The sequence below is a fragment of the Heteronotia binoei genome, chromosome 5 (genome assembly GCF_032191835.1).
Source record: "Heteronotia binoei isolate CCM8104 ecotype False Entrance Well chromosome 5, APGP_CSIRO_Hbin_v1, whole genome shotgun sequence".
NCBI lineage: Eukaryota > Metazoa > Chordata > Lepidosauria > Squamata > Gekkonidae > Heteronotia > Heteronotia binoei.
Window position 1 is genome coordinate 91,006,972 of NC_083227.1, and position 15,077 is coordinate 91,022,048.

At 40.5% G+C, this 15,077-nt stretch overlaps 1 protein-coding gene across 1 annotated transcript in view; it reads left to right on the forward strand.

The window, feature by feature from the left end:
- SUSD3 (sushi domain containing 3) overlaps positions 1–6,683 on the forward strand; it is a 69,752-nt gene extending 63,069 nt beyond the window's left edge. Inside the window, exon 5 of the mRNA XM_060239809.1 lies at positions 6,025–6,683. Coding sequence (XP_060095792.1) covers positions 6,025–6,241 — 217 coding nt within the window. The 3' untranslated portion in view covers positions 6,242–6,683. The remainder of the gene's footprint in view (positions 1–6,024) is intronic.
- The last annotated feature ends 8,394 nt before the right edge of the window (positions 6,684–15,077 follow it).

Genomic DNA, 15,077 nt, shown 5'->3' on the forward strand with positions numbered 1-15,077 from the left:
CCACTAAAAGAATCTTGGTATTGCTGTTTTCATGTCTAGTTTCAAATAACAATACTACTGAGGAATCAGTTATAGAAGTTGGAAAAGAAGTTACTTGTTAGAAGCACTAAGCTTAAAAAAGGTTTATATCTGAGAGGGTTTTTCTTTTGTGTTAACATTGTCCCCTGACAGAAGCCTTGAAAATATTATCATTCAGCATCTAGCAATCAGATAAAACTTGAACATACAACCACACCTTTCCCCTCAAGTAATTTCTGCCATCCTGCTTGCTTTTCTCTTGTGCTGCTATTTTTGTTTGACTTTTAACACACTCATATTATTGCCTCAAGTAATTTGAATTGTGTAAGCAGTATATACAGCAAGAGGAATATATGCCTTTGGCAATATATGGTGGTGTCCAGTACAATGTGGCCTGTAAACAGTGCAGGGCCACTGTCACCCACAAAGCTTCTTGCTTAACAAACAAAATTGCAGCTCAATAACATTTTACACTGGATACAACCTGAAAGCCCTTGATTAGAAAATCTTTATCCCTTGATTTTTGTTTGGGTACTGGATTTGTTGGGTACCTGATCTTGAGCCATATATTTTAAGCGCATTACTCTTGAGTACAAAAATAAGCTGCACAATTTCACTGGAGTTTTTGTGTGGAAATATATTTATTTCTTGTTTTGCCATACTAAGCTATATGGTTGCCAGTCTCCAAGAGGGGCATAGAGATCTCATAGAATTATAACTGATCTTTAGTCTACAGAGGTCAGTTTCTCCTGAAGAAAATGGTGGCTTTGGAGTGTAAACTCTATGACATTATGTCCCTGCTGAGCTCCACCCCTCCCCTAACTCCACCCTCCCAGATTCTACCTCCAAATCTCCAGGAATTTCCCAAGAGCTGGCAGCCCTTTTATGCTAATTGAAGAGAGAGGTGGCTGGCTGTATTGTAAAAAATATTTTCTATCAATTAATTTTGAAGATTTCTTTGTTATAAATTTCAGATTGTTGTGACATTATAAATTCTGATCTTTAAGAAATTGTGTATTGCTTCTTGCTTATAAAGGGCTTTTCAGCACATGTTATTTCATCTCTTCTGTGTCCCTATTGCATTGGGCTTTTTGTTTGTTTTTTTCAGCACATGTTTTGCTCCCTCTAATGGTCACTTTAATATTACATCTCTGTAAAAGCAGTTTATCCCTGAGCATTTGAAAGTGTGCAGAAATAAGAGCTTCTGGGTTATGTCACCTTGAGCTCAGCGTGGGTCCGCAGATCGTCTCTTCTGTGGCCCCTCTGAATCAGGCGGGTGGAGGGGTACCACCAACGTGACACCCTCAAGGAGACCCTGAAGGGCTTTTCTTTCAGCATGGGACTTTGACAAGAAGCCAGGGGTACACTGGCAGCTGTTTCTGTTCTTCTTGTATGCCCCGAAGCTCCCCCGCCATGATAGCTCTCACAGCAGGAAGAGGTGAACGCCCGACCGCTTGCTTTCTTTTCTTTCAATAAGTTTCTGATGTATCGCTTCTCTACCTCAAGTATGGCAATTCTACTTGACAAGTTAGGGTGCTTTCAATACCACTGGCTAATGGGTCATTCTACATAACAACAAGTGGCTCAGTTCAAAGGAAGGGAAAGAGGTCAATTTTGTCCTCACTTTCCCTGTGAATGAGGCTTCGAAAAGTTAAAGAACATCTTTAAGCATTGGAAATAATCTGAATTAGACTGATACCTAAATCGACCCAGACTATAATTGAATATGTGTTAAAGAGGCTATTATCTGGCAGCAATACGGTCTGAACAAAAACGAGATACATTCTAGAGAGATTTCTTTTTGTCGTCTGATTGCAGTTGGAATGGTAACATTCAAAATCACAGCTGGAGGAGATTTGGAAAGGCGGTCTAACTGGATTTCAACTTGGATTAATAGACTGAGTTTGTTGACAGAGAAAAATGGCATTGCCAAGCGAAATGTTTTATTAAAATGTTTTATTAAAAATGTTTTATTATTTTAAGTAGCATAAATTCTCTGAAGCAGGATCTTGGTTCATTAACAGAGTTGATTAAGAAACAAATGGGACCTTTTGTGCTGAAAGCTAATGAAATTTCAAATCTACATGAGCAGAGTGTTAAAGAGATCTTGGTGACGTCTGTGGAATTGGAAAGGGAGAGTGATCCGCTGGGAAAAGAATAAAAGAAAACCAAAATGGAACCTTATGGTGCAGTTAAAGAAAAAGACTGGAAATCGAGACTGCTTGAAGTTTTGTCAAGAGGAACAAATGGCATGGAATTCTTCCTACTTTACCAAGAAGGATGACTGCATTAAGGAGAGAGAAGGTGCAACTCAACCAAAAAACCAAGATGTGGAAATTTTTCAGGAAGAAGGGTTTTTGAATTGTCTCTCTCTCTCCATGGATAGTTGGATATGGAACTCTCAATAAGAACTGATATGTGATTTTAAAAGGCTAAGTGAGATTTTTGGGTTATATTAAGTTGTTTCTTCTAGAGTAATATGGATATCAAAGCTAAAGGACTGAAAATTTTTGAAAAGAATTTTATGCAAAAATAGTTAACTTAGATTAACTTTTAAGAAGGCAAACAACATAACTATTTTGTAATTTGGCAGATTTGTTTTTAATAGATAAAGATATGCTCATTTTAATGACAATATTGTTACACTAATAACCTACTCTGCATTTTTAATATGGTTGAGTTGAGCAGCAAAAATTAGGATGCAGAAATTTTTTAGGAAGAAGGATTTTTGAACTGTTGTTCCCTCTGTGGGTAATTACATATGGAATTTTTAATAAGAACTGATATGTGATTTTAAAAGGGTGAGATTTTAAGGATGGAAAAGTTTTATAAAAAATGTTATATAAAAAAATAGTTAATTTGGGTCAATTGTTAAGAAGGCAGACAGCACAATTATTTTATAATTTGGTAAATCTGCTCTTAGTATGACAGCACAATTATTTTGTAATCTGGTTTATCTGCTCTTAGTATGTTTGTTTGGAGAAACTGTCTATACTGAGATAGATAAACTACTATGCTTTATTTTTAGCTTGTTAAGGATAAAGATATTGGTTTCATATGCTTATTTTAATGATGATATTGTTAAGCTTACAAGTTAGTCTGTGCTTTCAATATGGTTAAGCTTAGCCAGCCAGTTCTGTGTTGAGATTGCTCTGACTCTTTTATACTTATATGTGTTGATGAAGAATTGTTTAGACTTGCATTTCAAGTAATAGTTTAGTAAAAAATCTATAATGAAAGATAACGCTGGTAAAATATATGGGGAGAATCTCATACTTGCAGGTAGAAAGAATTGGGTATTTTATTTGGAGATAGAATTGTAACTGGTATATTTGCATTTTTCTTTGTTTCTGTTTTTCCCACTCTGTATACATCCCTTCCCCTTTTTAATGTATCTATGCTATGTATCTATTCTTTTTGTAGTTAAAATCAATAAAAATTAGAAAATTAGAAAATGTGCAGAAATAAACTAGAGGTACAGCAATGAAGTACTTAAGCAACCGCTAGAGGGACCAAAACACACATGGAAAGGGGGAAATGCCAACACAGAATGGGCACAAAAATATGAAAAAGCCTACTAACTCTAAACCGTGATTTAGAAATATGAAAAAGCCTACTAACTCTAAACCGTTTCCAGTTCAGAAACAAACTGCAGTTTGGATATCAAAACCATTTGTGGTTCATTGCGATAAATCAGAGAGCCTTCACTCTGAGTATGACATGCAATAGGAGGGGGAAGCAAATTCCACACACAACACTTATGGAGCTTGTTGTTACCTTTAAAACTCTAAACCAGGGGTGTAAAACATGTGGCCAAATAATGCCCCTGGAAGGCTCCTATCAAGCCCCTGAGCAACTGGCTGTCATCTCCTTCCTTCTCCCTCTCTCTTTTTCCTTCTGCACAGGAAGAGCAAAGCATCTATTTTCTCCACTGGCTGAGGCTCCTCCATTGGGAAGGAAGGGGGGAAGTGAGAGCCTGCTTTGCCAGGCTTTCTCAATTGCATAGCAGGGCTACTGAGCCAAGCTTCTCTTCCTTCTATTGGCTGAGGTGCCTCCCCCTTCTAGTCCCCTGGGGTCAGAAGGAAAGAGCCAGAGCTTCCTTTGCCCAGCTTCCTGGATCATGCAGGAGAGATATAAAGAAAACAACTTTGAAATCATAAGTTCTAAGCATGTTTGTTTTTAAGTTTTAAAAAAATCTTTAAGTTATTTAAAAAATTATTTGTCTTGTGTCCTTTATAAAGTTTATACCTGGCATTACATTTTATGACACACATGGCCTGGCCTGACAAGGTCTCATTTATGTTAGATCCAACCCTCATAACAAATGAGTTCAACACCCCTGCCCTAAATGATCTTGGGCAAACAGGGCTGCCAATGGGGGTGGGGACTGGGGGGGACAAAATTCCAGGGGTCCAAGTAAGCTGGAGAGCTGCTGAAGCAGATGTCATGCTGTATTCATGGAATGGATTTTTAAAAATCTAATCAGTTCTGACTGCAGCCACTAGGGGAGCAGGGAAGGCAGAGCACAGTAAACAGCACTCAGAATTTGCTGACTGGGCCATTTAGCAAAGTTTAAAAGGAGGCTGAAGGAAACTGTTTATTGATCAAATCATATTAAGCCCATCAGCCAAGCCAGCATTGGAGCAAGACAAGTCCACCCAGGAGAAGATACTGTCAATGCCAGAATGTAGTCTCCTAACAAGGTCTATGATTTCCTTTTTCTTTTAGTTCCACACAGCTCCTGCCCAGCCAGATCATCCAAAGTTGCAACCTTGTTAATGTATTTTTTAACTTCACATTTTCCTGCAAACCTGAGGCCTTTTTCAGGTTTGTAGAAGGATTTGTCTTGCCTGTCCACAGCTTCAGACACTGGATTTAAGTATCCAGAGATTGTCCATCTTCACTATTAGAATGCAAGATGAAATACTACTTCACTATTAAACTGGCTATTTTTTTTTTCTAGAACAGTTCAGTATGGCCTGGTTCAATGTGTCTCCAGAGGGCCAGTGCGGTATAGGAAGTAGGCAAATATTATAAAACCGGGAAGGGTCAAGTTCTGGTCACAGGGAAGCCTTTGACTGGTCATTATCTCTTCCTTACAAGATTGTTGTGAAGATAAAATGGAGGATGGGAGATCCATCTATGCCTCCTGAGCTCCTTGAAGGAAAGGGATATAAAAATATGATAGATTGTTTTCAATACCCCCTTCTGTTGTTGTTCAGTTGCACAGTCGAGTCAGACTCTTTGCGACCTCATGGAAAAAGTCATGTCAGGCCCTCCTGTCATCCACCATCCTCTGAAGTCTGCTCAAATTCATGCTAGTTACATCAGTAATGCTATAGACCCACAATTAATCTGAGTATTTGTTTTCTTTTACTGTGGGGATCCTTGTACCTCCTGTCTCCTCTATAACACTTAGAGCAGTGGTCCCCAACCTTTTTGGTACCAGGGGCCGGTTTTGTGGAATACAATTTTTCCATTGACCAGGGGGCTGGGAGGAAGGCAATGGTTTTGGGATAATACAATTGTGCACTTCATTTCTATTATTACATTGTAATCAATGCTCCCTATAGGCTGTGGAGTCTTAAAGCTGTGAGCTACTGCTTAAATTAGTTTGCTCTGGGGTCAGTTTTCCTGAGCTAAGAAAAAAATGTGTGAGGCAGAGGCTAACAAAACTGTGAGCTAGCTCAACTAAATTAGAGGGAATACTGATTGTAATAAATAATGAAATAATTATATAGCTCACGGACCGGTTGCTAACAGGCCATGGACCGGTACTGGTCCCTGGCCCAGGGGTTGGGGACCCCTGACTTAGAGCACTGTTTGATACTAAGTCAATGTCATGTACAAGTAATAGCAATAATATTGCATATTATAATTTTGACAGTTTTTACTGCTCTGATGTTATTGTAAACTGCTTTATTGCTGGAGAAACTGATCCTGTTACAAAGGGTATGGTTTCTCTAAATTAATAAAAGCTCTTTTTCTTTTGGTTTTGTTTTACAGCTTCCATGAAGAATGGGCTGGAGGTATCACAGAGACTGGCTGTAGTAGAGATAATGATTTTCACAGCAAATTAACCAGAACCAGCAGTGTCCTTGGTAGACAGACAGTACCAGGAAACAATGTTGCTATACATTCTATCAGTACAATACATGTTGTCGAGGTCTATGGGACTGAAAAGGATGTGATTGGGACCTCAGATTCTCATTTACCTGGATAAGCAACCTCAGAAATGTAATTAAAGATTTGCTGGACCAAAGTCAATCCAAATGCCTGCTGAATGTGCCTTAAAAACTGCATCAAAATAAATGACTGGATCATTTCTCTGTATCCACTCCAGTAAATGTCAGAATATATAAATTAAAATGATTGCCTTCTGATGTGATTTAAATAAAACAATGCATACTGATATTTAACAGCAAGTAGCCATTTCTGCAATTTGCTTTCAAAAGTGATCATGTTAAGAAAACAATGATACCCTTCTTCATGTGTAACAAGTTTGTATTTGTTACGCCAGGCGAAATCACTGACAAGAAGTACAAATGCACAGGACTGCAAATTTATTTATCTTCTCTTTTTATAAGTAGACTAGAAAGAATAAAAATGTATTTTTGCACAATAAAATGATGGCATCACAATAAAGTTTTTTTTAATTAACAAAATATCAGAGCTTTATATGTTAACTAGGAGTAGGGCCTGTTGTGCCGAGAAGTACAATGGGCACTAGAAGGAGAATAGGCATGAGTGTCCTGTCTTCCCACGTGCCTCCCAGCTTAGGCATTTGCCCCATTCATTTGGTGCCTTGACCCCCTATGACTCGGCATTAGCTCCTCCCATCACTGTTCCTCCCAACCATTGGCATGCATTCCGTCACATCATTGGTGGTTTTCCACCCTTCAAAGTTTGGCATTATCCTCCCCCCACTTGGTTCCTTGCTGTCTTCCCACACACCCCTCCCAGCCTCCTATAACTTAGCATCAAGACCCCCACATCACTGTCTTCTGCCCCCAAACGCTTGGCATTAAACCCCCCCTCCCCAATTGCTGGCTCCTCAACCATTGGCATTAGCCCTGCACCCCTTGCTGTCTTTCCACCCCCATCCTAGCCTTTGCAAGTAGTCATTCCCATACTGTCGCCATCATCCAACCTTCTGTACTGCTGGCATTCAAACCCCCCCCCCCCCAAACCTGCCATCTTCCCACCTAGCCATTGGAAGTCCCCCCCCCTCAGCTTATTCCCAGGTGCTCCCAGCAGTTCTCATGAACTGTGTTAGCCTCACTTGTTCCACACTCACCATTGGTCATGTGGCATGCCCCCCCATGAGCACTTGTTTATATTTGAGTCAGGGCTGGGTTTTCCCTGCAGGTGCATGAGGCCTGCAGAAAGGGGATATGAGGTGCCTCCTCCTCCACTGGTAGAATCCTGTGGGCGTCTGAGTCACCCGTAGTGGCCAGGGAGAGTGTGGGATGTTTGCAGGGGCACCAATGGCTCCCAGTGCCTTGGGGAGGGTGCAGCAGGGACCCAGGGGTGGTGGTAGTTCCTGGAGTCTTTTGGAGGCCTGCAGAAAGTGGGGGGGGGTCACTGCTGGGCTATTTTGGGGGCTGTGGGAGGTGTCAGGAGAGCAGCAGTGGGAGCAGCCCTTCTGAAGGTGGCGGGAGGCATTGGTGAAGAGCACTGTCCAGCAGTTGCTGTGGATGGCTGGGCCATGTCGACAGAGGGTGGAAGAGAATGGAGGCAGCCAACCCTATGCAAGAGTAGTTGATTGATGGTTTGATGGGCCAAAGGTTGATGCACCATCAGTGGTGGACTGGATCTAAAAATATTGGTTGCCAGGAGACAAAGGGGGCCTGCCCACAACTGTAAGGCTATCATTTAATTTTTATAAGAAATACAGTGTACATATATTGTACATTTTACTGGCAGTATGCAGTAGATATTAAATGTAAATAATTAATACCTACTGTAAATTTCAGTTGCATTAATTGCATTGCAGTAATAATATTGGAACGCCTATTATATTTTCAAGCTACTAAAGGGTCATTAACATTTTTAACATATTGCCTAATGTTTAAAGGGCCCCACTTCATCAGGGGCCCACTTGCCATTGGGCAAGCTGACGCCCTGGCCAGTCCACCACTGTGCACCATAGTCCCACCCTATCAGGGTGCTCCATTTTGCCACCACGACTGGACTTTTTTATATTATTAAGGAAAGAAGATGTTTGAATGAGTTTGGGCTGTTTATTAAAATGTGCACAAGGCTTGAGATTGCAATGCAGATCTTCAGTTGAACATGACAGAACTGATATTAAGAGATGTCTAAGGGTTCGCCTTTGGAAAAATGAGGGTTGCCAGATTCTTATTTGGAGATTGCACTTGCTTTTTTAGGAGAACTAATGCAGTAGCTGCTGTGGCATAGTCTTGGCCTTAGGATATGGCAACTTTATAAAGAATATATAACACAGGCTTGCCATAACATCTTTTAAAGGAATGTTGCTGAAACAGCCAAGAATTGTGTGTCCTGCTTAGTAGGAGTTATCTCAGGACAACACCTTTGAGAAACCCACCACTAAATAATTGACAGCAGAAATCTGGTCTGTTATTCACATTAAATTGTTGCAGGCATATCTTTAGCACTAGCAGTGGGTTGTACAAGTACAGGAGTGATGTAGTGTGCTCCAAAAGCTTACAGTATTCATAAAACAAAGCATTTAGAGAGAGATTTCTAGCATTCAAGGCACTCCACATGCATTGGCCCAATAATACTGGTGTGTGTGATGCTGATGTGTGTAAAGTGCTGTCAGTTGCAACCGACTTATGGCAACTCCAAGGCAAGTGAGAAGCAGAGGTGGTTTGCCATTGCCTTCCTCTGCAGAGTCTTCTTTGGTGGGCTCCCTTCCAAGTACTGACCCCACTTAGCTTCTGAGATCTGATGAGATGAGGCTATGCTATACCCTTCCACATCCCCAATAACGCTGGTAACATAATATAATTCAGATCAGCGTTGCCTTCACCTTGCAGGCTGAGAGCTTATGACCACGAATGACAGCAGCTTGTCAGAAGCTACATGGTAAGCAGGATCTGAAGCAAGAACCACCCAACAGCAAACACTTAGGGCCACTAGATGTTCTCCATAGAGCAGAAAAAAGCGAAAGTAGAAGCCAGGGACTGACAACAGAGTAATGACAATAGGGTCGAGAAGTGTCTGGAGATAATGGAGATGCAAGCACAGGGAAACGGTAGTTAGTTTGTGGAAGTTTTGCTGAGCAAATAGGCAGGAATAATATAATAAAAAGTAGAAATTAGAAGTGATGGATAAACAGGTAACAACATGGCAGAAGGAATAGGAATAGGGACAGCCAGAAAGTGCTGACGGAGTTTGTTATCCAGATTTGTCACTCTAGATGTAAAATTTAAAGTAGAAATAATTCAGTGGGTTGAAAGATGGAGAACAGCCTATAATAGGAGGAACATTCACAGTCATGGCAAGCAATAGGAAAGACAGGTGGATTTACAAAATTAACTTTATTAGAATGCTGTGATTTATTTAAGCAATTTGGTACCATACATTGAAGATAACTATATATAGAAATTGCACTCAGAATGTTTTGTGTAGTTCTGTTCTCCAGCAAATGTTCTTGCTTTATAATAATTATGCACCTTGGAGTATTCTTTATTGCTCATGTAAAAATTATTTATCTTTTGGAGGTGGGGGAAGAATTGAAAAGATGAAAGCTGAGACTGTTAAGCAAACACATGAGACAACATGTTCATTCAATTTCCCTCTTCTGATGTTTGCCAGCAGGCAAATCTTGTGGATTTATTTGGGCTCGCTGCAATGGCACAACACAGATTTGCAGCACAGCAACTTGAGAGTGTGTGGTTGTTGACAAATGGTTCTTCTAGGAAGTATAGCTCCAGTCATGACTTGGGGCATCATTTGTGTTGAGGGGAGGAGGCAAAGACATCTTTGGGGAATTGGGCCTAGCCCCTGGATGTCAACCAGTCAGCTTTCAAGCCGCTTCTTATGGCCTGCCCCAGATGTCAGCCAGAGTAAAGCACAAATGCTCATGGTCATGAAGGCTGAAAATATCAAAATTGTACTGCACAATAAAAATATATATACAAATAAATTTTTGAATACTTTGAACATCGGGTTACAATGAAACCTCCAAGTACAAATTCCTTGCAGACTCGGCAAACTGCATTAAAGCAACAGTGTCTCTTCAACAAATTTTTGCTACTTTAGAGAACTCCCATTCCTTTCTAAAATGCTGGAATGAAGCCCCCAATAGCCACAATGTCCCTTTAAATCTGTGCAGGCTTAAAAGAACCTTACAAACTGCTTGTGTTTTGGACTCTGTGTGTTCTTTTAACGTTCAGCTGGAGGAAAGCTGCATGCACAAGGTGAGCAAGCAGAGCCATGTGGCTCTTCCTGGTGGATGAGTTGTGTGGACCATGTGAGAAAGGAGAAGCCAATACAGTCTCTCTGTTTTACGTTAGTTTCAGGAGTTGTGTTTATAGTAAAATAGAGTTAACTAGAACCTAATTATGGAATGGAGGAAAACTCCACCCCCTAGGCTGTGCTCCTTTCATTTTTTGTTAGTCTGAAAAAGTTGGTTGAAATACAGCAGATGGTTACAATCAGCAACTCCCATGAGTAAAACAGCCTCAGTGAGATCACAAAAGTGTGTGCTTGCAAACTGTTTATTTTGGCTACTTTGTGAGTGTGTATGTGTGTGTGTTCAGTTTAATTTAGTGGAAGTACAGCTATTGGGGGGCAAGAAATGAAGACTGTATTCAGGGGAACTGCACTGCTGCATTTATTTATTTATTTCAGGGAATGGGAAAGTCTCCTGGCTCCACCACCAAAGTCCCCAGCTATTTTCTGAGTTGAACCTGGCAACCCTACTCCTACCCCATGCTTGTTGGTTTCATTTTCTGTATGACTACCCATCCTTTGCTATAACTGCAGTAGGTTGCTGGTCAATAGGACTGGAAAGGAATTTTACCCAAAGCAAATTAGCTGATAAGCCTTGGGATTTTTGCCTTACCTTCCCCATAGCAAGCAACATATTTACTGTGTGTGCTGGTTTGCATTATTCAAAAGATAATAACTATCACAACTGAGTGCAGTTAGGTATTGGGTGGGGAAAATAGTGCAGGTTGTGCAGGGTGGTCTCCCTCCATATCCAAAAGGGTAGACCCCTTAAAGGGCTCTGTGGAAGTGGGGTGCAGGACAGCCAACCTCAGGGCTGACACATTGGCCACATCCTCAGGAGGAGGCTGGTGGCTAAAAATACTGAACTCTGCTATTTCCACCCCTAATACCAGACCTCTACCCTTGGGTACCCCAACGGGCAGGTTGAGAAAGGTGCTGACAGCAGATGCCATGCCAAGACCTGAGGAACCTATAATTAATAGCTGATTAATAGCTGATTAGTAGCTGATTCTCCCCAGCATGGGTGTCTTTACTTTATTTGATTTACATCCTGCCCTCCCCGCCAAAGCAGGCTCAGTCTCTGTGTCATCCTTCTCTCTCCCCTGCCCCATGAGCTGGTCCCCACTCCAGGAACAATTGTAGTGGACTGGATTTCTACTGAGGCGGTGCCATGATCAGACCACTATGCCTTCCAACCACTATGGTACTGGTAGCTGCAGGAAAGCACTTTCCCACATATTAGCCCTAGCTATTTGAGTACCAATGCTAAAGAAACCAATTCATGTGAGATCACAGAGAGGTGGACACATCCCCTTCCCACCCACTTTTCAGCCTGGCTCTGGTCTGGTAGAACACTCTTCCAGTTCAGATCCGGACCCTGTGGGACCTAATGCAGTTCCATAGGGCCTGTAAACCAGAGTTGTTCTGTTGGGCCTATGGTTGAGGACGAGTAATAGGTTCCATCTTTGACTGGTCTTCTTTCTCTCCTCCCCTTTCTAGATCAGATAGACTATACATCACTCCCTCCTGAGTTTTATGCCATATTTTATTATATTGTTAGTTTATAATATTTTATTTTATATTATTTTATGTATTGAAAAGTTTTTTATCATAAGCCTGACACTGGGAGAGCAGGATACAAATTCAGTAAGAAACAAAATAACACCTTGGATTTGAAGCATAGCTATCAGCAAGGTCTTTGTCTCAGCCACATGAAGTAGTAGTCTCAATCTACTTCAGACCACTTTTTCATTTGTTGCTATTGATGAATATCTGAGGCAACATTACTTGAATTGGACCAATAGCCTGTCCAGGTCAGTAATGTGTACTATGACATGGCAGCAGGTAATTGGCAGGGAAGTCTTTCTTAATACCTGCTAGCAGATATCCTTTAAGTCAAAATGCAATTAAATGAACCTGAAATATTCTATAGGCAATGTATGTGTTCAAGTTAGAACTGTTACATAATAAAAAGAGAACAAATGTTTGTACATTAGCGTTTAAAACCATTGTTTAAATGTTTCTTCTGCATGAAATTGTAACTGTACTGTGATCATGCTACAATGTTTTGTTACAGTGTGCTGGGCTGGAGTGCTCCTTTTAAGCATTTATGTGCTGAGGAGTTAAGTATTAGATTAGGATGTAGGAATTCTATAAAATGCATATCTGATTGTTTTCTTGAAGCACTGAAAAACAGCAGAAATCTTATTGCTTGAATTAAAGAACCAATGCAAGCAGATAAAGTTGATTTTCCTCCCTCCCATGCAAACAGTCTGCCAAGTAGCCATATATTTATTCTTTACAGAGCATAACGAAGACCTCTGCTGGCCAAAGCCTCTTACAGTAACTCTAGGACTTTAGTTTCACTTTTCACAAACTCGTCATTGAATTTCCGTTTCTGACAGCAGCTCAGGGAACCCAACTTGCCTGCTTCTGTGTTTCAGCCACAGCAGGAAAAAAAAATCTGCCATACCTATGGACAATGCTGTTCAGAAAATGTAAGTAATGCATTTCCCCCTTAAAAAATTGTTTCATACAATGAGATTCCAAAAGAAATGGAACTTTTAAAAATCTTTTCTAATAAAACAAGAGAGGCTGTAAAGGGCTTTGGAAGAAAGTTGAGTATCTACACTGGATTAATTTGCCCAGAGATTTCATGGATCTGTTTTCCATTTTAGAGGCAGGGAAATGTCATTCTTTATTTACAATCTGTTACAAAGAATCTGTACAGGGAGGTGATGCACGGAGACCAGATTTATGGTTTATTATCTCATTTCAACTTCTTTTGGGATTTATTCCTAAGTATAAAGCTTTACACTGCTGTATTTCTCACAGTACAATCCACAGCAATCCCTTTCAAACCCATTGACTTAAGTGGAGTAAAAGGCTGTAAATCTGCTTATGAATGTATTGTGACTCTGACACTATAATAATTTAATACATAAGCAATTGCATGGAATAAAACATTATGCATGTTGAGAAAGGTTTCTTCTGTCACAGTTTGAGCTTTGCTAATCATGCATAGGCATACGTGGCCCAAGCAAAGGCGAAATAAAGAATTCCTATTGACATAATTATGTCTATCAGTTAAAGTAAACAAAGGAACTTGGAAAATATACCTCCTCAGATAGGAAATTGAGGGTTGTTTCAGAGACTGGCAGTTTAAGGTTGTATCCCATATGAACAACCTTAACTTAGTTCCCTCCCTCAGTCAGGGCAAGGTATCATAGGACACTATAGCTACTTGCTTATTTGATCACAATTTTAAACACTTGTTGGTGCACATAATTTTCTGTCTGTTATACTTTGGTTATATTTTAGAGCTGGGGTGTCAAATTCATTTGTTATGAGAGCCAGATCTGACATAAATGAGACCTTGTCAGGCTGGGCCATGTGTGACATAAATTGTAATGCCAGCTAGCAGAGATAAACATTATAAACCACACATACAAACACAAAGATTTTTTTTAAAAAAAAACTTTAAATAAAACATGCTTAAAACATTAGCATTCGTGGATCTTAAAGGTGCTTTCTTTGTATCTCTCCTGTGCGATCTGGGGAACTGGGCAAAAAAAGCTCTGGCTCTTTCCTTCCCCAGGGGACAAGGAGGAGCCTCAGCCAACAGAAGGAAGAGAGGCTTGGCTCAGTAGCTCTGCTGTGCAATTGACAGCCTGGCAAAGCAAGCTATCCCCCCCTCATCCCCAAGGGAGGAGCCACAGCCAATGGGAAAAAATAGAAGCTTTGCTCTGTAGCTCCTGTACAATTGAGCAAACCTAGCAAAGCAAGCTGTTATGCAGAAGGAAGCAAGAGAGAGAGAGAGAGAGAGAGAGAGAGAGAGAGAGAGAGAGAGAAGGAAGCAGATGACAGCCAGTTATTCGGGGGCCTGATAGGAGTGCTCCATTGGCCTGATCTGGCTCCCAGGCTGCATGTTTGACACCCCTGCTTTAGAGCTTTCTCTAACACTGCAACAGCCTATGGAATCAAAAGAAAAGGTGACTGCACTAGCCATTCCTGCCCCCAATATACACCTTTTTTTACAGTTGTTTTTTTAAATTATTCTATTTAGTCTGTTACAACAAATATTTACAGCTATATACATTTTGATCTCTCCCTTCCTCCCTCCCTCCCTTTACTCTTAAGCCTTTTCACCCCACCCATGGGCACAAAGTCTTAATCTTCCACTGAATGTCTTTTCTTCCTTCTTTCAATATCCAATCTAGGTAGGTCTTCCATCTGGTCTTAATTTCATTAGCTTTCCCTTCCCATGTTTTCTCTTTGTTGATTGACGCCACGATGTCTGACTGTATAAATTCAAACAAATAGTTGTGCCAGATTTTTACTGTCCATTTACTTTTGTCTTTCCAACCCAAAGCTATAACCGCCATTCCCGCCAGTATCATAGCCTTAACGAAATTTTGAATACTCCTATCCATTGTCGGGCCTCCTATTGTACTTAACAACATTAGATTAAAATCTATAGTTAATGTTATATTGCATACTTTTCTAATAATTTCCTTCCAAAAGGTCTTTACTTCTGAACATTCCCACCACGTGTACATACCAACCTTTAGAGAGTTTACAGTGCCAGCATAACGGGCTTAACCCTGGAATCATGT